The 26,026-nt window shown below is 44.1% G+C and overlaps 2 protein-coding genes across 2 annotated transcripts in view; one reads left to right on the top strand and one right to left on the bottom strand.

Annotated features, from left to right (window-relative positions):
* PPME1 (protein phosphatase methylesterase 1) overlaps positions 1-23,681 on the top strand; it is a 30,528-nt gene extending 6,847 nt beyond the window's left edge. The window contains exons 2-14 of the mRNA XM_009329038.1: positions 5,792-5,885; positions 8,441-8,533; positions 11,424-11,481; positions 12,042-12,093; positions 13,894-14,048; positions 14,577-14,667; positions 15,387-15,452; positions 16,261-16,393; positions 17,139-17,268; positions 17,959-18,003; positions 18,954-19,018; positions 20,037-20,104; positions 21,408-23,681. Of these exons, the coding sequence (XP_009327313.1) occupies positions 5,792-5,885; positions 8,441-8,533; positions 11,424-11,481; positions 12,042-12,093; positions 13,894-14,048; positions 14,577-14,667; positions 15,387-15,452; positions 16,261-16,393; positions 17,139-17,268; positions 17,959-18,003; positions 18,954-19,018; positions 20,037-20,104; positions 21,408-21,426 (1,069 nt within the window). The 3' untranslated portion in view covers positions 21,427-23,681. The remainder of the gene's footprint in view (positions 1-5,791; positions 5,886-8,440; positions 8,534-11,423; positions 11,482-12,041; positions 12,094-13,893; positions 14,049-14,576; positions 14,668-15,386; positions 15,453-16,260; positions 16,394-17,138; positions 17,269-17,958; positions 18,004-18,953; positions 19,019-20,036; positions 20,105-21,407) is intronic.
* A 2,024-nt stretch (positions 23,682-25,705) lies between these two features.
* Positions 25,706-26,026, bottom strand: part of SPCS2 (signal peptidase complex subunit 2 homolog (S. cerevisiae)) — a 21,550-nt gene continuing 21,229 nt past the window's right edge. Inside the window, exon 5 of the mRNA XM_009329037.1 lies at positions 25,706-25,745. Coding sequence (XP_009327312.1) covers positions 25,706-25,745 — 40 coding nt within the window. The remainder of the gene's footprint in view (positions 25,746-26,026) is intronic.

Genomic DNA, 26,026 nt, shown 5'->3' with positions numbered 1-26,026 from the left:
TTGTACTGTGTTTGGGTGGCCTCACAGTTAGCCAGGTAGGGGAGCAGATCTTCCTGAGAGATCTGGGAAAGATCAGAGCAGTTGTGGATGCCCCATCACTGGAAGCATTCCAGGTCAGGTTGGACGGAGCTTTGAGCAACCTCATCTAGTTGAAGATGTCCCTGCCCACGGCAGGGGGGTTGAACTAGATGATCTTCAAAGATCCCTTCCAACCCAAACCATTCTATGATTCTATGAAAACCATTTTTGTTTTCAGCTAGATCTGTTCACAGGGAGTGGTTGAATCTGGAGGAAGGGGGAAGGAAGGAGATGTCGTCTTCACTCGCCTCGCAGGTTTATTCTGCGTTACAGTGACTGTGTATCAGTGCTCTCAGTAACTGGAGGGTTGCCTTTTCTGTTTGTCTGCCAGTTCCAGGAGAAGGAGCTGCATCAGGTCAACCTAAGAGGCTTGAGACTGATACCAAGTTCTCCAGGTTATCTGATCTTATGAAGACATCTGCTTGAGAAAATGGGCTAAAAATCCCCTTCAATCTGAGCAACTGAGATGAAGTTAACTTAGCTTATCCCTTTACTCCTCCTCTGCCACTCTGCCCCACGTCAGTCCCGGCATTGTGTTTAACCAGATCAGGTTCTGTAAAGCTTCTTGCTATATGCCCTGTTTTCCAGTCTTGATTATTTCTACACTTCTTTGAATCCTCTTCAGTTATATCCTTAAATTATTGATCCAGCTGCAGGTACAGTATTCCAGACATGGTGGCACCAGTGCCTCGTGCAGTAGTAGTACAGTCTGTGCTCCAAGTTGAGGTTGTCCTTAGATGCCTGAGAATCCCACCACGACCGGTGTCACTGTGCTGTCACTGAAGTATGCAGTCAGCCGACGAACCACCGGCTTTCTAGAGACCGTGCATCACAGGACCGTGTGCCCCGACCTGTTAATGCAGTTTCTTGCCTCGTGCCTGGGTACGTGACTTGACTTTGTGGGCTTTGAGATCTGTTCTTCGTCTGTCAGAAAAGGACCAATGCCGAGTCCCTCTATACCTGCTCTTGCCCATGCAGGATTAATGAACATTTTCTGTGTGGCTTGGCTATCGGTAGCTGATTTTCATAGAATCATTAAGGTTGGAAAAGACCTCTAAGATCATTGAGTCCAACCGTCAACCCAACACCCCCAGGCCCACTAAACCATGTCCCTAAGCGCCACATCCACACGTCTTTTAAATACCTCCAGGGATGGGGACTCCACCACTTCCCTGGGCAGCCTGTTCCAAGGTTTAACCACTCTTTCAGTAAAGAAATTTTTTGGTTAGTGCTGTGCTTAATATACCCTCTGGCAGTTTTGAATGCTTAAAAATCTGCGCTTACTGGTAGAAACTATGACGTTGGTTTTGCTATTTGTGACATATCCTGAGCCAGATGTCATCAGTGACAGCTCAAGCTACTTCACGTTGTTGCAGCTTGGGCTTGTAGCGTTTGTGTGCAACTGCGAGAAGTTAATTTCTTGCCTTTTGTTGTGATTAATTTTGATTCTAAACATCCCAAACTTGTGCTACTGATGATTCGTGTGATTTCATACCTCTCCTACGCAATGCAGGTTTAATGTCCTTGCACTAGTCAACAGGCCACTGCGTTCCCTTGCCTTCTGTAACACTGGCTGTCCATACCGTAACCCTACGTTCACAAAAGCGGATTAATTTTGGTTGGTCACACAACCAAAACTCTTCATCTGGCATGATACAACTAATCAGCAACTTGCTCCAGGATTTCCCCATGTTCTGCCTCTCTTAAGGGTAAGAAAGTCCACTTGCAAACTTTCTGGCCTCGCAGCAAAGGGGAGGTTACCAGAGAGTTCCTGCTGTTTACCAGATTTATGGAAGGGCCATAGCCAGGCAGATGACGATATTTGCTAATCACCTGGAATTACTCAGGACAGTCAAACTTAAAACCAGCCTTAACGTGCTGTGGAAAAGTCTGACTGTGCTGAAATGCTGCATTTTAAAAGGGTGATTAAATTTGTTGTCGCTAACTGCACATCCTACCTATTCAAAGACTGGAGAAGGGAAATCATCCAAGCTGTGGGCAGTTCTCTCCATCTCCAGAGAAAGCAGAAATGGTACGGAGAGAGCGTCATCAGGGCTGGGATGGCTTCCAGGCAAGGAGGCAATCAATAGAGTAGGACTCTCGGCTTGAAAAATACATGGCCCAGGCAAGGGAAATGTGATAGGGGTGTATAAAGTCATTAATATTGTAGAGAAGAACAGGCAAACGTTATCATAGTGTGGGCTTAAAAGCAAACAGAAGTAATCCTTTTTGCTGAAAGCCTAATTAAATTGTGGCACTGTTGTCACGGATGTTGTGGAAGTAGCTCTGGCTGGAAGTGACTTGTATTTTATTTGACGACCTGATGGAAACTGCCCTCCCTTAGTGCAACACAGTGCTGAGGATGCAGCCTCTGGAGATCCCCATCCTGCTAATAGTGAAAATTTGGAGGCAGGTCATACCCTGTTCCCTACTTAACCCTTTCCAGAGCGCTTGCTATGCTGGCATCTCTCGGTGACATGTTGCAGAGCTGGATGGACCTTTGCTGTCTCTCGTCGTACCGATTCTTGTGGTCCTAGAAGATAAACCAATTGTAAGTCAGGTAGCCTGAAGCTCTTATCAGTAATACGAGTTTGCTGTATTTCATACCAAATTCTTGCTTATGAAATTCAGCATTAGTTTTTCTTTTTTAATCTTGACCTGCACTGGGAGTTTTTGTGTTTATGTTTTTCCTAGCAGGATGTTATATCGGTGTCGCAGCAAATGTTGTCTCCCTTCCTTGGATACTTGGACACCTGTGCAGGTGTGCTTGGTTCTTCCCAGTACTGTGACAACTTGTCATCTCAGTATTACTTCACTTTGTTCTTCCTGATCTACAGCATTCTTTGAAAGGCTAAGGTTTGAATGTGATTTTTTTTTTCCTTTAATCAGAGAATGAGATTAAGCTGAGGCAGTAAAAAAGATTAATATTTTCTGGATTTACGTAGGTGTGTGACATCTCATTTTATTTAATTGAAATTTGACAAGAACAATACTGAAGTCTGGAAACCCACAGAAGAGCATTTGGATCCTTCAGGGGGTGGTTGTTTTATGTTTCAAATTCTAGAAATATCGGGGGAAATAGGAGTTTTGTTTCTACAGAATTGAAAAGCTGCTTTGTCTGTTCCTTTCTATTTCTTTAGGAAGCCAAGAATTCAGGAGAAACTTCCTTCAATGGAGGAGATTCTTCTTCTGTGAAGGTCTTTCACCCCCCACGCCCATGCTTGATTTTAATATTCTGTGCTGATTGCCTCCCCCAGAAGAGTTGAAGTGCAAAAAGCCTGTTAAAATGGTGCACTGTTACTCATCCTGTATACTGGGCTCGAATCTAGCCTAATTATGTCACTGCCAAAATTAAGCACTACTCTTTTAGCCTTACTGAGTGAATATCAGCCTGAGAAACAGATTTTGCATCAACTGAGTCATCAGGAAAATTCTGATTGCGGAGCCTTTTGTTAGTAATGGGGATACAAGGAGAGGGCACAGCTGCACCTTTTGATGGAAGCAAAAACTAAATTGGTTTGTCAGCTGGGCACCTTTGAGAGTCCTGGTTTACACGATGTCCGCAGAACAGGTCTTCTGCATTCACCCAGTAATTTAGGGGAATTGAATTCCCTACGGTGCAGGATACGATCTGACATTAGTACTGCAGGAACAGCTAATTTAAGGCATAATTTGTTGCAGTGCTTTGTGATGTACCTGTCAACAAACTGCGGCAGAAATTAGCTTTATTATAAAGAGGAGGTGAGTCTCGCTGCTTCTGGGGAATAACGACTGTGATTCACCTTTTGGAAATGTGTTACTGGGAAGACCAGGCTTTGTTTTACTGCCTCTGTCCAGGTATTCCCTGAGCGTGCGGAGCACTGGCGGGAAGATGTCAGCTTATAGAAAGGAGGAAACCTCTCCAGGTAGAAGTAGTTACTAGACATGAAGCAGTCCACAGGTAGCACTGATGTCCGAATCTTTCATCACACCGAGTCCTCTTTTAACGCAGTAGTTTTGGTCTGTCTCCAAAGCACCTTCTCTTCCCCTGGTGTCCACCGTTATGGTTTTCTTGCCTGTGCAGTGCTCGTTCATCAGTATTTGGCAAACGATACGATAGAAGAAGAAATCTTGCTTCCGGGCACCAGCTCCCTAATTTGTGCTGGGTGGAATTGGGCATCCAGAAGTCTCCAGTGATTGGAATGTGTTTGGCCAGATTTTACCTTCCTGGGGTATTTTTTTTTTTTGATGACAGTAAAGCAGTGTTTCTGTATGGGTAGATTATGACTTCTAAAGGAATTAGGGCAACGTGGGAATAAGTGCAAAGCCTGCAGCAAACTGGAGCCCGAAAGCCCATTCTCTTGTGGCATCTGTGTTACACAGTCTTGTTGTTATGATCCTTAATTTAAAATACAGCTCTTAAAGATCCTACCCTTTTTTAAATTATTTTTTTAATAACTTTAGCCTTTTGGACTCACTACCTTTTATTTGCATTGCTGGCCTTGATAGCATCCTGCTTAAATTTTTTTTTGTTACAGAATATTTTCAGAATCGCAGACAGTTGCCTGTGTAGCTCTAAGAACATGGAGGAAGGCAGCTTGAGGAGTGTTTATTGGTCTTTATTGTAATGCTGTTCTTGCGGTCCTTATACTTAACCATGGTAGGATAGATACGGAAGCATAGACCGAATTAATTTGGTTTTGTTCTTTTCCTTCACAGTCCTGATGTTGCCCTACATACAGTATCTAAATACTAGATCTGTTTACAAATATGTTAAAGTTTTAACCGTTGCAATAAATTCCAGGAAACTTGAGCTGTAATTAAAACTTGCTGCTGTTAACTTAAACCTGGTGGATTTTATTTATTCTGTTCCCGACAGTGTTTCTAAGTTTCTTCTACATACCACGCTGTTCAATTCTCTCCATAGTTTTTCTACCAGCCACTCAGCCATCGGGACAGGTTGACTTTCTGTTTGAATGATATTTCTTCCAAAAATTAGAGGAGGTTTCTAGGAAAGTTGTAATCTCCTGACAAGTAGTACATGGTAAATTAGTAGTAACCGTCAGTAAATAGCTGACACTCTGCTTTTCAAAACTGTGGTGTCAAGGTGACTTCTGGGAGGGACATAGTCCTTTTTTTAATTATGATTCATGGGCTGAGTCATAAATTTAGGACGGCTTCCTGTGTTCCAGGCACTGGAGCGCTCCCAGTCAGGTCAGCATCAGGCATGCTTTAAGGCTAGAGCAAGACTTAAATACACAGGTATTTGATGACTTTTGACTCTGACTTTTGAAGCGCCTCATCTGTGGGTCATTGTAAATTGGGAGATTGTACTGGGACGGTATCACTGTGTGCCCTGTTCTTCTTTTCCCTTGGCTTAGGTCTGTGTAGTCTAAATTACCATTGTTCAGTCTTCCTTGGCGTTGCTTTATGAGGAAAATATTCTTCTCCTTGTGTCTCCACTGGTTTTCCTGTGCATCTTTGTGATCTCCTCAACAGGAGCAACAATTAGGGGGGAAAAAAAAAAGGAGGATTTCTTTACTGATCGTGAGATTGCTAATATTGTAGTTGTATGGGAATTTCACTGATGCATCATACGCTTCCAGTCCTAAACTGCTGGGTAACACCGGTGTATTCTCTTCAATGTATGTAATGATGCCTGTGTGCCAATTTAAATGAAAGATTTTAAAAATACCTGTTACTGATTTGTTTGTTTGTTTGTTTGGTCTTGCAGCCCTGGAAGAAAGCGTGATTTTTCACCAGTGCTTTGGAGCCAGTACTTTGAATCCATGGAGGACGTTGTGGTAGAAAATGAAACTGGCAAGGATATATCCTTTTTTCTAGATTGAACTTTTCTTATTCTCAGTGACTGGGGCATTATCATATTTAAGTTTATCACTGAGTTTATTGGGGTTCTCAATCTTTTTCATGCATTTCTTCTCATCTTCCATTTTTTCTTTTTTAGGGATCAGTAACTAGAGCTATCCCTTCTAAGCTGACAGTTAAGGTGTACCTAGCAAGGTCAGTTCCTGGTATTGCTTCTTTAGTAATCGTTAATTTAAAAAAAGTGTTTCCAACAGTTCAGTAACATATTTTGCAGGGAAATACTCATCAGTTCCCATAGTTTAAACCATATCAGGATCAAAGCTGTTTATTGATTTTTTATTAACAACGGGTAGTTAACTGGCAATCAGTGTATATTCAGAATCAGTATCAGCAGTACAACAGATAAACCTCAACACTAAACACTTAAGTGTTAAATACCTGCAAATTTCTAAGCGCCTTTCTACAACTAATCCCAGGAAGTTTGTTCCTGCACACACACAAACAAACATACGTGCACAGTCATAGGCACCCCCAAGAAGTGCGGGTTACAAGCACGCACGGTCTCTTCTGAGACTGCAGGATCTCCTGCTTGTGCACATCTCCCGTGGGAGATGTGGGTGCTACCCCTGCTGCTCCCACTAATGCAAATGACACTGAGGCAGCACCACGTGAGGTCACGTAGATACACCTGAGGTGTGGGTCCCTACTTGTTGCACCCCAAATTGTCAGTCCACTGGCTGGTGTGCAGACAGGGAAGCTTCTCGCTCTGGCCAGGGCGGAGGCGGTGATGCCATCAGAGAGTCTTCTGGCAGTGTCAAACCAGGTTTTGACTCGTGCTGTTTCCTCTCCAAAATCTCTGCCCCCTTTGCAAACGTTCGTGTTTCTCTTATACTTCTTTTCAAGCTGACTCCTCTTTGCCAGTCTTCCAGTTACTGTTTAATCCAGCTGATGGCATTCATCCCCTTTGCCGTGCTCAAACCACTGTTGTATCCAGGCCATTTGCTAACTGGGAGCACCCCAACAAGTACGGTGTGTGAAGGTACTGGGACAAGACTTCCCATCAGTCCTGCCTCTGCCTGCAGCTCTGACAAAAGCAGGTTTGGGAGGTACTTCCAGGTCTTTTGACCTAATTTCAAAATTAAAACATTTTAATCTGTGTTTAAATAACACAACCTTGTAGTTTAAATAGTTGCATAGTTTTTAAGCATGCAAATTCTATCTTGGCCATTAGGAAAACCAAACTTTCAAGCTATTTCTGTCCAAATACCAATTTAGTAATTACTTGTCTAATGCCAGTAGCATGTGATGCTTTGAAATAAGAAAATTCTCTCTCCCTGTTGTTTTGCTCAGCTTGTCGTTGTTTTGTGTTTATTAGCTGCATTTATCCAATTGATTCTGTGAATTCTTCATGATATGCACCTTGTCTGCCTTTGATGTGAGGGCCGTGCACACCCCTGAGGCTTCATAAATAATAAAATAAAAAGGATGATAGACCTATTTGGGTAGGTGGTATATGTAAGCATCCCAAATTTAAGCAATTCTTAGTTATTTGGGATTTATTGTGTTACCTATGACCTTTAACAGAAGCTTGAGCTCCCATATGAAAGGTTGTGGACAGACGTGTACCGTGGAAGCAGCTGAATTAACGAGTGGCGTTGGTGCCCCCTGTTCTGCCCCAGCTACCTGTTACCGCTCCATCAGATCTCCTCGTGTGAACAAACGCCAGCTGATGGAACTGTTTTAAGCTGACACAGCTCACTGTAACTGTGAAACGGTGTAGGGAGCACCTGCGTGAACTGTTTGCAACCAGCAGATCCGAAGGGCACTGCAGCATTCAGCAGAAAAACGATGAACAGCTTGGTCAGTAACCGCAGCTCGCCTGGTTAGATTCAGAGGAACGCTTTTGTCCACCTCAAGAGCAGAGGGAGAACTGCAGAAGGCGGTGAAGTGGCTTGTCGGATCTGTTGGTCACAGTTTTGGGCGCTGAACACAGATCTCGCAACTCCCGGTTCTGTGCCTTTCCCTAAGTGACATTGGTTTTAGTGATAGTTAAACTGATTTTTCAGTGTCTATGTATATACTGCAAGGGGACTTTAGCTACCATAATGAAGCGTCTTTGCTGTGTATGTTCCAGAGGGTGATTATAAAGCCCTAAAAATCTTGTTTACTGGCTTATCTGACATTTTTCCTTGGAAATAATAGGAAAATACTCCAAAAGTACATGCTCCAAAGTGCATGCTGATCCTGGTTTGGTTTTTCTTAGTTGTTTAGTTCACTGTTGCGCGCAGGGGAAAAAGGGTGTGGGTAGGAGATGCGTGGATTACAGGGAGCAGGAGACCTGGGCAGCAGGAAAACAACTCTTGAAACTTAAATAAAGCAGGTTAAGTTTTGTCCAGGTTATGCTTGTGCGTGCCTGTTGATCAGAGGCAGAAATGAGGCCTTGGGTACATACACAAGGGTAGAAACAAAACACTGCTGGGTATTGCAGACCCCAAAATACATTCAGCTAAGTAACTTACTTCAAATAACTCTATGAAATGTCCTTAACTGTTCATACACTTTTCGAATTTACAAAAGTGGATTGGAGGGGCCTGTCTTACTGCTGCTACACGGTGGAGGCCATTCTGCTCTTTCCTGGGCTGTATTTACTGTAAGTAAGCTGCTGCTTTATAGAAGTATATAGGTATGCAAATATAGTTGTCTGAGTGTGGAAGGCAACCAACCATTCAGCTATGTTAAGCACAGGAAAATCAATTCAGAAAACTGTCTTATAATCTCCTGGTGCGCACCTGACTCAAGTCTTCTAAATATTTCACTGTCGGTGTATTTATTAAATAGGCAAAGCACATGCAAAGGTTTATTGTCTAGGTTTTAATTATCAGCTGTAACCAAAACTACATCTGCCAAAGAGCTTGCATGTTTTAATCAAGTGCCAAGACATTTGTCATCATAGCATATAATTTTTTTTTGAAGGCTGCTTTTCCATGACTGCCGGCGAAAGTTCAACAGCTTTATCTCATCATAACAATATTATCTTTGCCTGGTTGAGGTCCTGTTTGACTTGTCAAGAAATCTCATTTGCTGCTCAAGCAACTGAAAAACAAACTGAGGTGGTGTCAATAGGAGTGAGCGTGGGGAGTGATCAAACCAAAATTCCTCCCCCCCACCCATTCCCTTTAAAAAATAAAGGGAGTTAAGGAAGAAGACTTTTTTTAAAGGATTTCAAGTAAAGTAAAATCACTTGCAGTGTGTGATTTTTATTTGGGACCTTTTTAATCCAGGAACTCTTCGAGCTGTCTAGTGCCCGTAGCAGAAGGATGCTATAGGATGACTTTCATGGAAGCGTGTCTGGACAGATGAAGTCTCTGCGTCTCCCCTGTGCCTTTGGCTGTGTCGTATTTGTTACCTTTCAGCAGTCTGGTGGGCTGTAGATCACTTGTCCTTTAAAGCAGAGATTCAAATGAGTAACAAGAATGAACGTTTTACGAGAGTCACTACCAACTGCTCTTGAATTCCCAACGTGACTACTGTTGAGTAATCCTGGTGGTGTAATCATAAACCATCTTACATGATGATGAGACACAGTAGAAAAATACTTTGCTAACTGGGCTGTAGTTTTGGTGTTGAGTAGTAGTTTTACACCTAACAGTTCATTTGTAACTTGAGCTGACCCAGAGACGGGTGCAGATATGGGTCTTCTGAAACTGTTGAACTTTAAGTCTTAAATCTCTGTCTTGTCTTACTAAATGCTGTAGTTACTTGCTTGTAGCTCATTAGTTGCCAAGATGGACGGATGTCTTTTCCTCTGCTAGTTTCGTGTTTTTGTTATGGTATACAAGTGCCTTAAACAGATGTGGTGAAGGTCACTGCTCTTAATCGGAGGCAGAGGTATGAAGTCACGTTTTTCTGAGTTAAGGAAAGGGCTTCTTACAAGACACTTCCACCCTCTCTAGAGCTCTTTATTTCCAATAGCAACACCAATACCATTTTTACATTTAAAAATCGCCAGAGTTGAATTTAGCAGAGTGATTGCAGTTACAGCACCGTACCTTACAGTTACTAGCTTTTTATGTTACCGTTAGCAATTAACAAAGTTAGATCATGTACAAGATTCACATAGATTTACGCCTTGCACTTGAGACTGCATCTGGAGAAAGAAACAGCCACAACAATTAGCTCATGCCTTTGTGTGGCTGCTATAGAATTATTCCCTTTGTGCATTTTGAAATGAAAGTTTGTCCCAAGCAATCAAGTGCTAAATGTTTGGGATGAACCCGAACTTAAAAAAAAAAAACCAAAAACCAACAAACCAAACAACCCCTCCCCCAAAAAACCAAGAAGAAACCCAGATTGGGAAGCATTGAGAGTTACCATGTATAAATAAAATAACAGCCTGCAGGAGTGGCGTGCTCCTTTCTTCTGTTGCTTATTGGCCTGGTAACTTCCTGGATGATGTGTTTGTACTTCTCTTGGCCAAAGTACTCCTATTTGGATAAAACTCAGGGCCCTGGAAGGCTTCCCGTTATCTCACATCATGTTGATGATCCTCTTTCCTTAGTCCCTACTGACAATAGTTTGATTTTTAGCAGCAGACTGCTCATCTGACTAGTTAAATTATTGCTTAGGTGCGTAAGCACCTTGCAGATTGAGGTTTCAGGGTGTCTTTAGGGGCTGTAAAATATTCAGTGGTTTTTGAGAGAGCAACTGCTACAGTCATTTAGGAGTGGAACAGCTGAACAACCAGAATATGAGGACTGGGTAGCTTTCAGATCTCTGCCCATTATGTAGGTGGTTCTATTAAGAATCCTCAACAAATTCCCCCACTCCTGCAGGGCTGTTATTTAAATAATCAATGATTCCTTAACAGAAAAGTCTTCCTTTCAACAAAGAATGCCACTTAATCACTGCGATGCCTGAAATAACTTACATAAATTGAGCTGTCGGGGACAGAGCCATAATCGTATTGCAGCCCTGCCTTACTTCAGAAAGATTCCTCACTTGTTCCCCCCGACCCCTTTGGACTAATCAATTTTTGTACGTTTCAGCCTTACTGTAAAATTCTGTTCTTTGAGAGCAAATTGAATGCGTGCTGCAAAGCAGCTGCTTCATCTTCGTGTCTGCTGTATAGCCAAGGCTAATTTTATAACGTGTGGGGCTTGGGGAAGGGGGACATTACTTGGTGTCTGTAATCCCACTGCTGCATTTCAGTTTTCAGAGGTGCTACAGAGCTTGAATTCATTATCCTAGGAAAGACACGTAATGTCTTATGCACAGTGAAATAAATGTCCTCGGAGACGGCGTTAACAATGGTAGAAAGGATGGAGCTTTGGTTAATTAAGGATAATTTATATGGAATATTCTTGCTTGCTTTCTGTGACACCTCGTGCAATCCAGGTTCAGCCACTTTGTTGACAGCAGAGGGTTTTTGTTGCACCATCCGAGCCTTTGCTGTTGTTTCAGGGAGTGCTTAATGTTGCTAATCCTTTTGTAGATGAGGTGTGGCACTTTGCAAATTATATTATCTTTGTCCCTTCTTGCAGTCTGCAATCATCAACAGGATTCAGTGTAGGATTGTGGCTTTAGATCTCCGAGGCCATGGTAAGTACAATAAATAAATTTAAAATCACATAAGCATGTTACACGCTCTCGTTTTTTAAAGAAGATGTAATGAATCCCTCCCAAGATGACTAAGAAAGCAGCCTTAAGGCATCCCAACATTTATTCAAAAGCAGGGATGGAAAAGTGGCTTCTAGAGCCTCACAGCCACCTGTCCTCACATGCCAGAAGCTTGAGACTCCCTGCGCCGTCGTGCGAGGCGGTGGTGGACTTGTTCCTTCCTATATACTGGCACCAACCCCCTCCTTCATGTTTTCATAACCTATAGGCGGTCTTTACCATTAGAAATAAGGCCTGTTCTTTAGTTTTAAGATACGTTGCAAATATGGAACGGTTATGGGGAGCGTTTCCTACCCGTAAGCTATAATGCGATAAAGTACCAACTGTTCCTATTAATTCTGGGTTTCTTAATTATTCATGTTAACTGCAGAAGGCTCGCTCTTAATAACTGTGCCAAAAAGCTTTGTACAGTTGCTGCTCTAAGTCCTGAGGGGTCTGAAAGTTTTCGGCTTATGTGAACTTAACTCTTTTTGTTCTTTCAGGGGAAACAAAAGTTAGGAATCCTGAAGATCTGTCTGCAGAGACTATGTCAAAGTAAGGAAGCTTATGTTCTCTCTTCAGTGTTTCATTTTTCACAAGCCTTTATTTTCTTTCCTTGATGGAACAATAAACTACTTGAGGACACGCAACCTTCATTCAAGGGAGCTGGAAGATAGTTTCATTTCACATGATTCTGGTAGTTATCCCTTCTTTTCCTTCCGTGTTGGGACAGTTTGAAATTTATTTGAAATTATACCTCTTCCAGCTGAGTCAGATTCCAAACTGGAGTCGTTCTCTCAGTTTTAAACTCGCTTTAAAGATCGGTGGCTTCATTGCAGTGAACACTTTAAACCTGCAACACGCTATAACGCTTGCTAGAGATTTTAGAAGGGAAATGCTTTCCTCGGTCGTAACCGACTGGGGCATTTTGGTTTGAAATCACCAGTTTGGTTCTTCCTCGGCTCCTCGAGCGAGCGTTCAGAGCATGCCCGCCTTGGACTGGCAGCATCCCCAACGTGTGGGTCGCAGACTGAGCCTTTCAGGCGTGGAGGGAGTTGCTTTTTCAAACTATCACGACCTGCTTTGGGATGCAAATCCCCCTCTTGACAAAGCTGTAAGAAAAGCAAATACCCGCTGCTAAGCACATTACGTTATGTCCGCTTTTAGTACAAAGAGACTCTTTGTTATGACTACAATTAAATCACAAAGGATTTTGTAACCTTCATATGAACAAATCCACTTGGTTTGTTGTGAGGAGGCCATGTGTGAAATGTATTCTGACTTCCATTGTACACCTTATTGCTACTGCGTATGGCTTGTCAGATCCTGATGTGTTATTGTCCTGAGGAGGTGCTGTATGAAATGATTAGGATTTTTTAGATCTGGAGCAGCACTACCGTGGGAGGAAAACAAGTTCCTTTTGTTTTTAAACCTTTCTCTCCTCTTAGCAATGAGCTTGAAAGTTATTCCTGAACAGCCTTTAAATGGGAGCCTTAAATTATAGCTGGGTTTCTTTTTTTTTTTTTAAAATCAAATCCTCAAGCAGTTTTCTCTGTCAGGAAAAAAAAAAAAAAAGGTTGACCAGCTTGTTTGCTTTTTTCCCCCCTTGTTTTCCATTTTCTAGTTGCAATACTGCTCAGGTCTCCGCTTCCTCTGAATGGTTTTAGTCCGGAAAGCCAATTTGGGTGTCTTAAACTACAGTGCTCTTCAGTAGATTTCGATCATTAGCTCTGCTGTCGTTTTGGTTTTTGTGAATCGCGCTAGCCAGCTTTCACATACTGCAGTGACAGCTTCAGCTTAAAGTAGGTGCCTTATGGAAAGGATGGGGAAATTGCCCCTTGCCTTGTAGTATCTGTGCTCATAGAGAGTCTGAATCTTTTTGCTTGTGCTCAGTGTTGTTTATTTTTGCCTTGGTCAGTAGGGCTCAGTTATTTTCTCTCTTTAATTGCAAAAGGTTTCTCCTTTCAGAATGGCAAATTTCTTAGTCTACGCTTCCGTGCAAGAGGATTTGACAGCTTTCTCACCTTTTGTTTCAGATTCCCACCAGCTAATGTCAATGTAAGGTGTTCTCTTCAGGGATTTCTTCTAAATGAGCACTTTCTGTTAATAAAGAGGGAAATGACATGCTTGTTCGGGAAAGTGTTGGCTTGAATGATTTCCCGTATTGGTGCCTAGATGAAACAGTGATAAGAGAACGAACTTGTCTCAATTACCTGTGGGTTAAATGAGCATGCAGAGAGGATTTGGAGCCGGACATCTGTCTTGGATCTGCACTTCCCCCTCCCATTGTACAAATCTGCTTCAGAAATGTATCAAGGTAGAGATGCCAACCATGCTTTTATCTCAATTTGGCAGAGACGTTGGAAATGTGGTTGAAGCTCTGTATGGGGACCTTCCTCCCCCTATCATGCTGATTGGGCACAGCATGGGGGGGGCCATCGCAGTGCACACGGCGGTCGCAAATTTGGTGCCAAGTTTACTGGGTCTGTGCATGATCGATGTTGTGGAAGGTAAGTGTGTGTACCCTTGGATAGGCTTCTGTACCCTTGGGTGGGGTTCCGTCTTCCACGTTGATCTTTTTCTTTCATCCCCAGATCCCTGAATAGAGAAAGTTTTGCCCAGTTTTTAAACCAATGCCAATTCCATCCTCCTAACAGGTGCTACCTACACAGAAGTCTTTCTAGTGTGATCCCTCCTTTTGCTTTTCCCAGATGGGCTCTCTGTTTGCTATTTCCCTGATAATTTCTTTGCGATACTTTCTTGTTAGCGGGGAAGAGGGTGGCTTTTTATATAACGCATGGTGCCAATGAGTGGTTACTGCCTTCTCTGAATGTTTTACCTGTTCAAATATTAATTCTCTAATGTGGGAGCAGGTGTGACTGTGGGCTTAGGAGTACTAAGCTGTGCTTTCCTTAACAGCATTAAATCCCCAGTGAGCTCCAGCTCTCTCTGAGGGTGTTCCCTGTTAGCCAGTTTTGTATAGAGGGATGTGGCAATTATTCCGTCAGATGCCATAAAGTTAAAATACTTGGTTTTAGGTACAGCCATGGATGCATTGAACAGCATGCAGAACTTCTTAAGGAGTCGTCCCAAAACATTCAAGTCACTTGAGAATGCCATTGAGTGGAGGTAATGCATGGGCTTATGTAGTCTCCAAAATCACTTGTCTTTGTAGCTTGACTCCTGAAGGAAACAAAGTTTATATAACTTGTCTGTTTTCTCCTTTCACGCTCACTTCCCCAACTATTGTCACGAATTCCTTGGCTAATTTGACAGGGAGAGAGAGGTCTGAAAGATAATTAATTTCCTGGGAGAGTTGGCTAGGCATTGGAGAAGGATCCTCTAAGAGCTTCAACTAATGGAAAGCTTCATGGTATGAATTGCAGCTTCCTTGTAAGTGTCCCAGCTATTATAGAAGAAGCTTGAGACATCCATCCCATGTGTAAGAAACGGGACTTATTTCTGATTCAGCAAGAAAGGGAGAGGCCTCCTGGTTAAGTTTGTAGACTGGACTACAGAAAGCCCAGTTCTGTTGCCAGATACCCATGCGGTTTCTGACCTCTCCCTGTCCCCTGCAATGAAATGGGTATAACCCTGTTTGTTTCCCCACCTGCACTTCTCCCACATGTCTTTTAAATTCACAGTTGCGGTGACAACGGGGGGTTCAAGTAAGTCGGCATGTAGTGTGAGCCACTCCGAACGCCTTCCGAGAACAGGAGGTTTGGGAATGGTTTGGGGAAATCGTGAGCTGTAAAGGGGTTTTGCTCCTCTTTCTGGGCCTGCTAGTTCCTGAATCTGTTTAGTAAATATTTCTGCCCTTCTTCTGATTATTTTTTTTTCCCCCCTAGTGTAAAAAGTGGACAAATAAGAAATCTTGAATCTGCCAGAGTTTCTATGGTTGGTCAAGTCAAACAGTAGGTGGTTTTTGTTTTGTTTTGTTTTTAAAGCTCTTAAAATCATCTTGTCTGTTTTACAATACTGTTACTACAGAACATAAATGCACTTTTAGGGTTTTTAGGTGAAAATGTCTTCTAGCAAATACAAATCTCTTATCATTTGATCACAGTTGATACCTGCAGCAGCACTGAATCGTAATCATGGCACTTGGAGAAAACCTGGCCAAAATTTCCCTGGGGCAAAATCCGCCAAGAGCCGTGTTTTAAAAAGTTTAACTACTGCTGGTTGTGTGTTCCTTGGTTTGTCTGCCTTTTTGCACACATTAAGAAATAAGCGTTAGTCTGATGCCTCTTCAGAAATTTTGCCCTAAATCGGGTTGGCCTTCCGGGTATGGTATCTTTCACTTCCTTTTAGAAATTGTTTAATTATCTGTTGCATTTCAGGAGTGATCTGATCTGATCTGAGGTGGGTTTGGGGGAATCAGAGTGACCTGCCTGTGCCACTCTAATCCTTACCATAGCTGGAGCCTTTACAGATGTCTCGTACTCCATTAAAAAAAGCTGCTGTTGATTGTTTGACCATTTCTGCCTCCTTTAAGTAGCTGTTTGCATTTATATTTGCACTGGGATATATGTGCTGCACAGGCACTCGGTCCCGTGACTAGTCATGACTGTGTTTTTCATCCACAGCTACTTTTAAACTTGGGGGGGGATTTTTCTCAGCCAGTATCTGAGAAATTGCTGACTACTTTAGATTAAAAACTGTTGTGTTGTTTTGTTTTGTTTTGTTTTGGCAGGGAATCAGTTTCTGGTTTTATTTTCACAGGTGCGAAGGGGCTGCCAGTCCTGAATGTCCTAAAGCCATAGTGGAGGGTATTATTGAAGAAGAGGAGGAGGAGGAAGAGGATGAGGAAGGGGGAGGCTCTGTCAACAAAAGAAAGAAAGAAGATGACACAGAGGTAGGGAGTTCCTTGCTGTGTTTTCAGCTCGTGTTTGCACGATGCTCCCTTGCAAGAGAAGTAGCCCGTAGCTATCCAAATCATTCTAACATAAAAGGGAGCAACTCCAGGGACCAAAACCTTTATATTGTGGCTATTGTTTTTCTTCTTCGTCTCGTGCCACTGATTCTACCTTGGGCTATCACCTGAAAGTGTGTGTTTGGTTTTCTTTCCTCAGACGCTCACAGTTTTAGTGCGTATGGCCTGAAATGGGGCTTCTGGCCTGAATGAGGAATGTTTTTTTCTGAGTCTTTGTGGTATTGTTGTTTGTTTCCAAGGCACAGTAGCATTCAGGAGGTCGTACAGGCAATTGCAAGCTAGGAATGTAAGTTCCTGAAGGAAAATCGTTGTAGCCAGCTTAGCCCCCTTTATTTCTGTGTCACCTAAGTAAGAGCCAAGTCTGGACGTTCAGGCAATTTGTGAGCTATTTGTGCCAGTAAAAATAGCAAATTGAGTGCCCTGAAAACTGCAGCCTTCTCTTCGTCTATAGGTGTAGCTCCTGCTGACTTGCTTGTTCCCTACTTGTGTACTTCGGCTGTGATCTGGAGAGAAATTTAGGAGCAAGGAGGGTCATCCCCTGGCAGTGTGTAATCCACCAGAGGGAGCCAGTATTTTTTATATATACTTCCAAGTGGCACTCTGAGTTCATTTTATTTCAGCTGTTTTACTGATCACTAATGCAGAGCTCTCTCTCTCCTCCCTGCAGACAAAGAAGGAGCACTTATACACGTGGCGAATTGAACTGGCGAAAACAGAAAAGTACTGGGATGGCTGGTTCAGGGGTTTATCTAACCTCTTCCTAAGCTGTCCAACTCCAAAGCTTTTGCTTTTAGCTGGTACGTGTCTCTTCCAGTCCTGTTTAGGTTCGGTGGCTGTTCACTTCAGTGATGTCCCAGTTGTATTTTAGAGAATAGGGTCAGCGTTTGGCTAATGTCTTCCTCTGAGACTAGCAGATCTGTCTCTTCCACCTTGACTTTTCTATGTATCTTGAAATATCATAAACCACACTACTTGATCCGTGCAGATCTGGAATTAGTTCAGAGTCTCTAATATCAAAATAGCACATGTGTTGCTGCTGTTGGTTGGGTTTTTGTTGTATGACGTGGAAGAAGCGCAAACAGGACAGATCCAAGCTGCCCTTCAGCCTCCGCTACTACAATATTTTCCTACAGATATGGGTGTGATTTGAACTTTTCAACTGAAAGTCAAATTATCGATGTCCTAGAGCCAGCTGTAGGCCCTTTTTGTGCCCTGATAGGAAATTAAGTGTGTAACGAAGATAAGCAAGATAAATACCCTTTTAAGTTGTAGGGAAGGATGTGTTCTTGCATTTTTGGCTGGGATTCTTTCCTGTCGCTTTACTCTCTTGAGCTGCAGCAGTGAAAAGTCCTTGTGCGTGTCAGAGATGATGTTTCTTTTTGAGTTTTTCAAGCCAGATGCCTCCTTCAAAACGTCGAGTAAAGCCCTGCTTAGGCAGTCATGTTCTCTCTGGCTTTTCTCCAATACATCTGTTTATTTGATTGTAGGTGTTGACAGGCTGGATAAAGATCTAACAATTGGACAGATGCAAGGTAAATATTTAATATTGTTACTCTCTCCTTACTGTAATGCTCTTTTTGGATGATAGCTTGTTGCTATGGGTACGTGGACAAGAGATGGCTGGAATGGCCTCCTACCAGGTGCAGTCTATATCAAAACAAACGTGCATTAAAGAATTAGTTCATCCCACAGTGTTCTCTAACTGTCTGTGGTTGTGGGAAAGGTCGAATGAGAACTTGTGAAGGGCTGTTGCCATGGTTTTTGTTCAGTCTAGCGTTCAGTGTTTCCAGTAATGGGGCTGCCACACTTCTCTTGGATCAGAATGATTGTCTGTGAGGGTTTCTTTCTAATCTGGTTTTTTTCCCCTTTCTAACTACATTCCTGATGTTCCTAGCTAGAAAGCTTGGGACCATCCAAAACTGTCTGATCTCCCAGTGTTTCTGGCAGACATCAGACCAAGATTCAGCATCTGCATTAATGTTTTGGTTTGGGGTTTTTTTTCCCCATCCCAGCTTCATTGATTTCCAGAGCAACCAGTACTGGAAAGTAGTATTGGGCAGCAGGTTGAACATTATATTAAGGTAAATCTGGTAACAGTTTCAGCTCTGAAAGGTAGTCTCACCTGTGTCGAGAAGCTCTAAAAAGTTTAGCTTTGTTTTAACTCCTGGGAACCTCCTCTAGTTACACCTGGGGAAGATGAATTAAGCGGCCAGTTCTTGCTTTCTATTGAAACTGTCTGCTGTGTGTATTGTACAGTTTGCTTTAGACTCCTGTGCCTTCCCTGGTCCCTCTTTGCCCGATGCCTATAGTGAGATCCGTTTGTTAAGAACGTGAGATCCTTTTTAGAAGAGTTCATAAATTCACAGTGCTTTTAAGGGTGTAGTGTCTGATGTTTCCTGTGTACACAAGAACTGCTTGCCTAAACCATTGCTGTTAGGACCACTTAAAAAGCCGCTCCAGTGATGGCTCTCTTGATCCGCAGGGAAGTTTCAGATGCAGGTCCTCCCACAGTGTGGCCATGCAGTCCATGAAGATGCTCCAGACAAGGTGAGCCCCACTGTGGGATTGAAGCTAGATAAGTCACGGTCTCCACAGCTGAAATGCGAAAGGGGTCCGTTGCTCACTGTGAAGCAGAGATCATGCTTCAGGGGCATTTTTTTGGCACGACATCTTAACTGGCTATTCACGAAACAGCTTGGATTTTTACGCTGTCTGGAAAGCCTGGGCTAAGATGTTGCATGACACAGGGCTTGGCTGGGTTACAGATTTAACTCTCAGGCTAGCGGTGATATAATTAACTCTTACCATGTGGAGTGTGGATTTATCCTCCCTGCCTTTCCTCATGACGTTCTCCACTCTCCCTTGTACTAAGCTGCAGGTTTTGGGGTTGGTCTGTGTTTTGCTGAGTTGGGTGGCTCACATTTTCCAAATACAAAACAAATGTTACTGAAACAGCTTACAGACTGACGGAGCAGTGCTGCGTCTGGGTACTGCTGAAGTTAGTGTCCAGAGCAGAAGTGTGGTGCAGCCAGTGGAGCCTGTGGTTGGAAACATGTCTGGTTTTAAAGCTTGTTCTACACTGACCGCTGTGAGCGTAAAACTCAGCCTTTCTGTGCTTTGCTCTACCAATCTGAAATGGGGGTTTTTATCTAAACGTACTGAGTTCTTACGTTGTTATTCTTTTTAATATACATTCTGTCAGGTTACTGTCTTGATTTATTCTTTATAGGAAAACCTTGCATCATGATTTCACCAGACCTTTTTTCCCTGCTAAACTTAGGCATTGTTTTAAGAATTACTGAAAGAGATGGAGAAGAAGTTTGGTCAGTTCTTGATTGTGAGATCAGTGTCAGAGTAAAGGTGGAAACACGTATTTCCTTTTTTTTATGTAAAAGTGTGTTATACAGACCTCTTAGTTTTAAAGGAGCAAGCTTGATTCAACAAGAGGATCCTGAGGACATGAACATGTTGTTGGTAAATGCTGCAGGCTTTGAAAACTGACTGGATTTCTTGTTCTCTTCATGTCCCTTTAAATTCTGACCGATTTTTTTTTTCCTTCCCTCAGGTTGCTGAAGCTGTTGCGACGTTCCTGATCCGTCACAGGTTTACAGAGCCCATCGGTGGATTCCAGTGGTAAGGCTCCGCGGGTGCTAGAGCTTTGCAGTCCTTGAGCAGAGCTCTCACTCTTACTGCCTGCGTGTTTGGCTCTCAATGTGGGAGGTTGGAGTTTTAGCATAATGCTAAAAACCACATGTAAACAAACACAGCCAGTAATGCATTTGATGTTTGTGTTCTCTCTAAACTTCTCGCGTATTAACTTGTGTTCATGAAACCTCCTTCCTTGGAGGGGAGGAGCGAAGCAGATCCTTCCTAGCTGGTTCCTTTCTTTTTAGCCTGCCAGAAAGCAGAATTACAAGTTTTACGGTATTTAATTTAAATAACGTTTTATTTAAGTAATCAAGGCCTTGTGTTTTGGAAACAACTTGCACCACACTTCTTTGGCCAAGAAATGCTGGTGAGATTAGACAGGTAAAGCTGCGTGCTTCACTTTGCAGACTTTCCATACTTATCTCATGTGTTTTCATATCATAATGAACTGTAGAAGCCAGGCCTCTGCGATCAGCCACACAGCCGTGAGGTTGATCGGAAAAATTCACAAGGTCTCAGTTACAATACCATAAAGCTAATAACTAAACCAACGCTTAGACCTCATAGAAGGTGCTAATCTGTTTTATCATTCACCTGAAAGGTGATCCTAAAATAAGCGTGTTTCTTAAGCGGTCCTGCAAAGGCTTCCTGCTTTTAGCTAAGAATTCTTCAACAAAAGCTAGAAGCCCCAAAATGCGTGATGCTGTAGGACTGGCAATGCTAAAGAGGTATTGCTGGATGATCTCCTTCTTTTTTTTCCCCTTTATCCTGAGCCCTTGAGGATGAAACAGTAGAAATGCAGGACTGTGGACTGCGTATTTTAAATCCAGTGAAAGGATATAGTGTAGGTTGATGTGTAAAGGGTGAGAGGGAGAAGACCCGAAGGACTGTACTGCATTGTAATGTTGAATCTCCACCAGGTATTTGGCAACCCGTGCTATCTCTGTGAGTGTTGAAGGAGCTAGCCGGTTGCTCCTGCTATTCATGGTTGTAGCAAAAGCAGCTTTAAAACAAGAGGCTTGAGAAAGTGCGGTGGCTTGCTGGCCTTATTGTGTCCTTAAGCCATAGACAGCAATATATTAAACTTTTGTGCTTCTCACTATTACGTAGCTTACAAGTTACTGTTGAATGCATCAATGCCGATTTTAACCTGCATGGTAGACTCCTTTTGTCCTTGTTTGATCTTGGGTAATCAACTAGATTTAGGGTGTCGCAGAGTCAAATACCTGCAGAGAATACCGTGGTTTTAACGCGTGACCTTTCTTCCGCTTTCCTTTTTCCCTCCCAGTGTGTTTCCTGCTTGTTAATACCCTGGTGTTCTCCAGCACTGAGTCCTGTTGTAAATAAACTGCACCAGAGGCCACTGTGATGTATCCATATCCTTTCATCTCTCCAGTTCAGCAGCAGTGAGAAGTTGGTGTGAGATTCATCCCCTAGAACTAGTTCTCCAGAATGTGTAAATGCTTTAGGGACTTCCTTGCTGGGAAGCAGCTTGTACTGAAGACCATGAAAAGCTCTTCAGGCCCTTGGAAGCGGGCTCCTCTCTGCTGCCACAAGGAAAGACCTCCTGAAATCCCAAGTAGTCGATCATACCGATCTCCATCGATTCTCAGGCTTTCTTGGACCCAACGGCAAAGGGGCCGTTGGCAGTCCAGATCCACCGAGGGCATTGCAGCATAGCCAAAGGCTTCAGGATTTCTCCATGGAATCGTCTAATCGTCTTTGAAGTGCCCCTTAGGTTTGTTTTTTATATACACGTTTCTGTCACCTAAAGCAGATGAGGAATCGGCTTCATTGGGAGCTCAGGTTTCGTCTCACCGATGCCAGCCTTATGAGTTAAGCTGCGGGAACAGCCTAGATGCTACTTTCCTCTGCAGAGTTGGACGGGACTGTAAAACAAAAAGGCGAGGGGGGACCGTGAGCTCCATTTGAGTCTTGCAGCTTTCTTAATACTTGTTTCAAGTTCTCACTGAGAAAAATAGCCTGGATAACCCCGTCTACTGCAGACACATAACAGGCAGAGGACTCTGGGCCTGCATTTATGGGGAAGACCCAAGAGCAGCAGTAACAACGTGGTCTGCAGGCAGTTTGCCTGTTTGGCCATTCTCTGTGCCTGGAATGTGTTTATGCTTCCCTTCTTGTAGCTGCTACACACAACTGAGCAGAGATCAGCGCCTTTTGGATGAAAAAATGAAAAAAGTGCAGTAGATGAAACCCTGGAAGAGCTTGGAGTCTGTCCTCCTGATGTTGATGCAGAGGTGTAGGCTGCTGCTGCTGCGTTACGCTCCCCCCCAGTATTGGAGGAAAGACCTTGTTTTCACTGTCGCTTCCTACATTGTTTCGCTGCCTGCCTTCCATATTTCCCTGTAAATGCAGTAGTAACACGGAGAGCTTTCCTTCAGGGTTAAATTATCCACAGACAGTTCGTCAGATTGCTTTCACCTAAGAATCACTCTTGAGCGTAAGAGCAGACACATTTTGGAGCAGTTTTCCTCAATATTTTGCTTGCGGATGTCTGAAATATCTTTTTTCTTTTTTTTTTTTTTGGCCTTGTGTCCATAACCCCTTGATGCTGTATGATGAAAGCAGTATTTTCACGCTGTTTCGCTGAGGCAGGGTTCTGTCGTTGGCCTGAGTTGGGAGCTGCGATGTGCATCTACGCGTACGTCCTGTGACAAGAGCCGCCGCGAATTCTTGGCGTTCGAGAGGTGCGGGTGGGGCAACGGGAGACGGTGCGAAGAGCTGGCAAGGCCCGGTGTAACTTCGGCGTTTGGAGAGCCACTCGTCTCCTCCGATTCATTCGCATGTGAGCCCCGGACACAGCAGTCACGGCCTTGCTCTGTGTCCTTCCCCCGACACATCAGGGTGGGAAATGCCTGAATTAGAGACAAGAAAACCTCATTCCAGAGAGCTCCCCTCTCTCCTGGCGCTTTGGCCACCGGCACTCAGGTGTTCAAAGAGCAATTGCTGGCTCCTGGCACTTCCCTCCGTAAGTCACCGTGTTAAGTATCGCATTAGTTTACTGTGACCTAGATGTATAGCGTCCACCCCTGGTTTAGTTGCTGATGGATTAAATGGGTCTTCAGTAGTTGAGATACAAAATAGCACTTTCCCCAGCTGTATCCTGAAGATTGGCGAAATTCTCAGTCCTTTCCAGACGACTCCTGTCTTCAAATTGTTAAGAGACTAAAATAACAGCGAGCGTCCAGAGTCTCACTTCACGGGATAGTTAAGCATGTGCCTGTTGTCATACTCATGAATGATCTCGATAAAGTCACATTCCTCTGTGCTGAAGTAACTTGGAGGATCTGGCTTTGAGTGATGCGTTGCGGTAACTCCTTGCGTTTGCCTCTCATGTTATCCCTTTCATTTGCTTTTACAGTTTGCGAGATATTAAAAAAAAAAAAAAAGCCTCCATGGAAAGCAAAAGAAAATGAGTTTTGTATTCTGTAGAAACACCGCTGGAAAATGAATGACTGTTTCTGAATCCTGTGGGCTCCCCAGAATTATATTTTGTTGTTAACGTTTGAGAAGTGAGTGACAAAATAAATATTTCAGCAGCAAGTTTAATGTGGCGTTGCTCCGTGCCAAGCTCTCAGTCCTGACTCGCACAGCATAGGCAGCCGTTCAGGGGCTCGCGTAGCGCTGGCTTCAAAAAAAGGTGACTACAGGGACAGCAGCGATGGCGGGTGGGAGGGTGGAGGGGGAATTCCTTTCGGCTGTGTCGAGCCACGTACGTTTTTGAGATTGTACTTTTGTCTGAAAAATATTAATGCTCCTGTTGCAGTTTCTTCTCCCTTCTCAGGCAGAGATAAATGGTATTTAGGTGAAGGATAGCACAGACCATGGTAAAAGTAGCTGCAGAGAGAAGTGTTCTCTCTGACTCATGAAAAATGGGGAGATCTAGAAAATCCCCCCGTAACTACCAGCTTTTCACTGCATTCTTCCACAGCTTGCAGCATTGTACTGTCTCTGTGTAAAAGCAGATAAACAGGAGGAAGCTGTCTGAATTGAAAGGATGCTGGGTTTACGCTGGCGCTTTTGATTATTTAGAAATCTCTCTTGCTTTTGTTCCAGTTGTTGGACTGAGGATCGGTGGAAACTTTCACAATGGAAAATCCCAAGGCTTGGTAGGAGCAGAAGGTGCAGTTTGGGAGGCTGGTTTGTTGCAGGGTTCACTTCTTAAATTTCTCAAATCAGACCCAGGAGGGGTTTTGCCAGCTCCCGGGTTATACGCACCGGACAAAACCCTCGGTGACTTGTAGATTGCAGGAGCGTTGAGATTGTTGGAAAAAAGATATTTCCTGTATTGCTGAAGCGTATAGTTCTGCTTTGAATACAGATCCTGGGAACGCGGAGCTCGGCTGCGTGTCTTTGCACATGCCTAAGCCAGCAGGGTTCCTCTGTGCTGGTGTTTTGAAAACGCTGTTAGTGACCGGGCTGATCGATACCTGCAGACGCAGACGCCTGGTGTTGAAATGGTTGCCGAACCGCGTTGCTGCACGGAGCTCACTTGGGGTTTTTTTGAGCCTTGTCTTTTTTGTCTTCAGCCTGCCCTGGTCCAGATGTGAAGTGAGTGGGAGGTGATAGCAAAGCTAATTAAAAATACCGATGCTTATTGCGCCTGGAGGTCAACCTTCTGTGCAACCGAGACACCCTCTGAAAAAAAATAAGCACTACAGTAAAGCACGGAGCGGCTTCTAAACTGAGCTCGCGGTCGGGGAGCTCTCAGAGGTGGTGATGGTGTGGTAGATCCCGTTGGTAACACCAGTAGCCCAGTAAATACCGTGCCGGGGCAGTTCAGAGTGAACCTCCTTGCTTTTCCTCTCTCTGCGGGGCAGGGCTGAGCGATTGCAATAGGGCAAAGTCACTTGCCGGCTTCTCGTTCAGTGAGACCATCCCAGGACTCCGAAAACTTTTCTCGGTGTGCTGCCACATTCAACAGGGTCTTCAGTGAACGGGGGAGCCCCCGGCAGGTGCTGGAGCAGGAGAGAGCAAACAGCTTCGTGCTGATGTTCTCCACCTCCTCGACTTTAGCACTGCCGTTTCTCCTCCCCTCTGCTGTCGCCTTTTATCTTGGGTGTGGAAGGGGCTGGGAGGAGTGATCCTCGGAGGTTTCCGGCAATCAGCCGTTCACTGGTTCGAACTGGTGCTCAACCCTCCTGAAAATCTAGACCTTAGATCTTCAGGTAAGGTCAAAATAAATAGTTCATGGGTTGACGTTTCCAAGAAAACTTGGCCCTGGTGCATGGTAACACCCGTCTCTGAGCCCGGCGCTCTGCTCACAGCCTGAAACTGCCGTTTGTGTTGCCCCAACCTGCCCTCCCTGGGCTGTATCGTCTGCCCTGATCCGTCCGGTAACGCTGCACCTTCGGCACCTTGTCCGTAAGGCGTCTGACACCTGTGGGATAGTGCTTGGGTGTTTGCTCTGAGCTTTGCTGTTGGATGCTCGGCTGGTTTAGGCCGAGCTTTACCAGTCTGGCGGGGTGACCTCTTACCACGTGCTGCTGTTTCCAAAAGGAAAAATGTGTGTGTGTGTGTGTGTGTCAGTTCTCCGGAGACCGCGCTCCATGTCCTGTGTCAGCCTCATCCTGTTCGTGTCTTGTTTGGTGTCCGTTTCTCTCGCCTACAAATAAAGCATTTGTGAAAAGCCTGGGGCAGGAACTCTTTCTTTCCCTTCAGCTGCGGTACTCGGGCTCCTCGGAGCAGCCTGTGGAGGAAGGGTGTCGATCCGGCTGTTCCTGGGCCATCCCTGGGGCCAGACCCAAGCCTTGGGTTTTTCTGGTGACTCACGGAAGCCTCTCGTCATCCCAAATATTCCCCCATCCCTTCTCCGCGCTCCCGGGGGGAGGGGAGAGGATGCTTTAGCCACAGCTTTTGCTTTTTTCCCCCTCCTCTCCGCGACGG

This window comes from Pygoscelis adeliae, unplaced genomic scaffold (genome assembly GCF_000699105.1).
Source record: "Pygoscelis adeliae isolate BGI_AS28 unplaced genomic scaffold, ASM69910v1 Scaffold297, whole genome shotgun sequence".
NCBI lineage: Eukaryota > Metazoa > Chordata > Aves > Sphenisciformes > Spheniscidae > Pygoscelis > Pygoscelis adeliae.
Note: the sequence above shows the minus strand (reverse complement) of the source record. Positions and strands in the feature narration are given on the sequence as shown.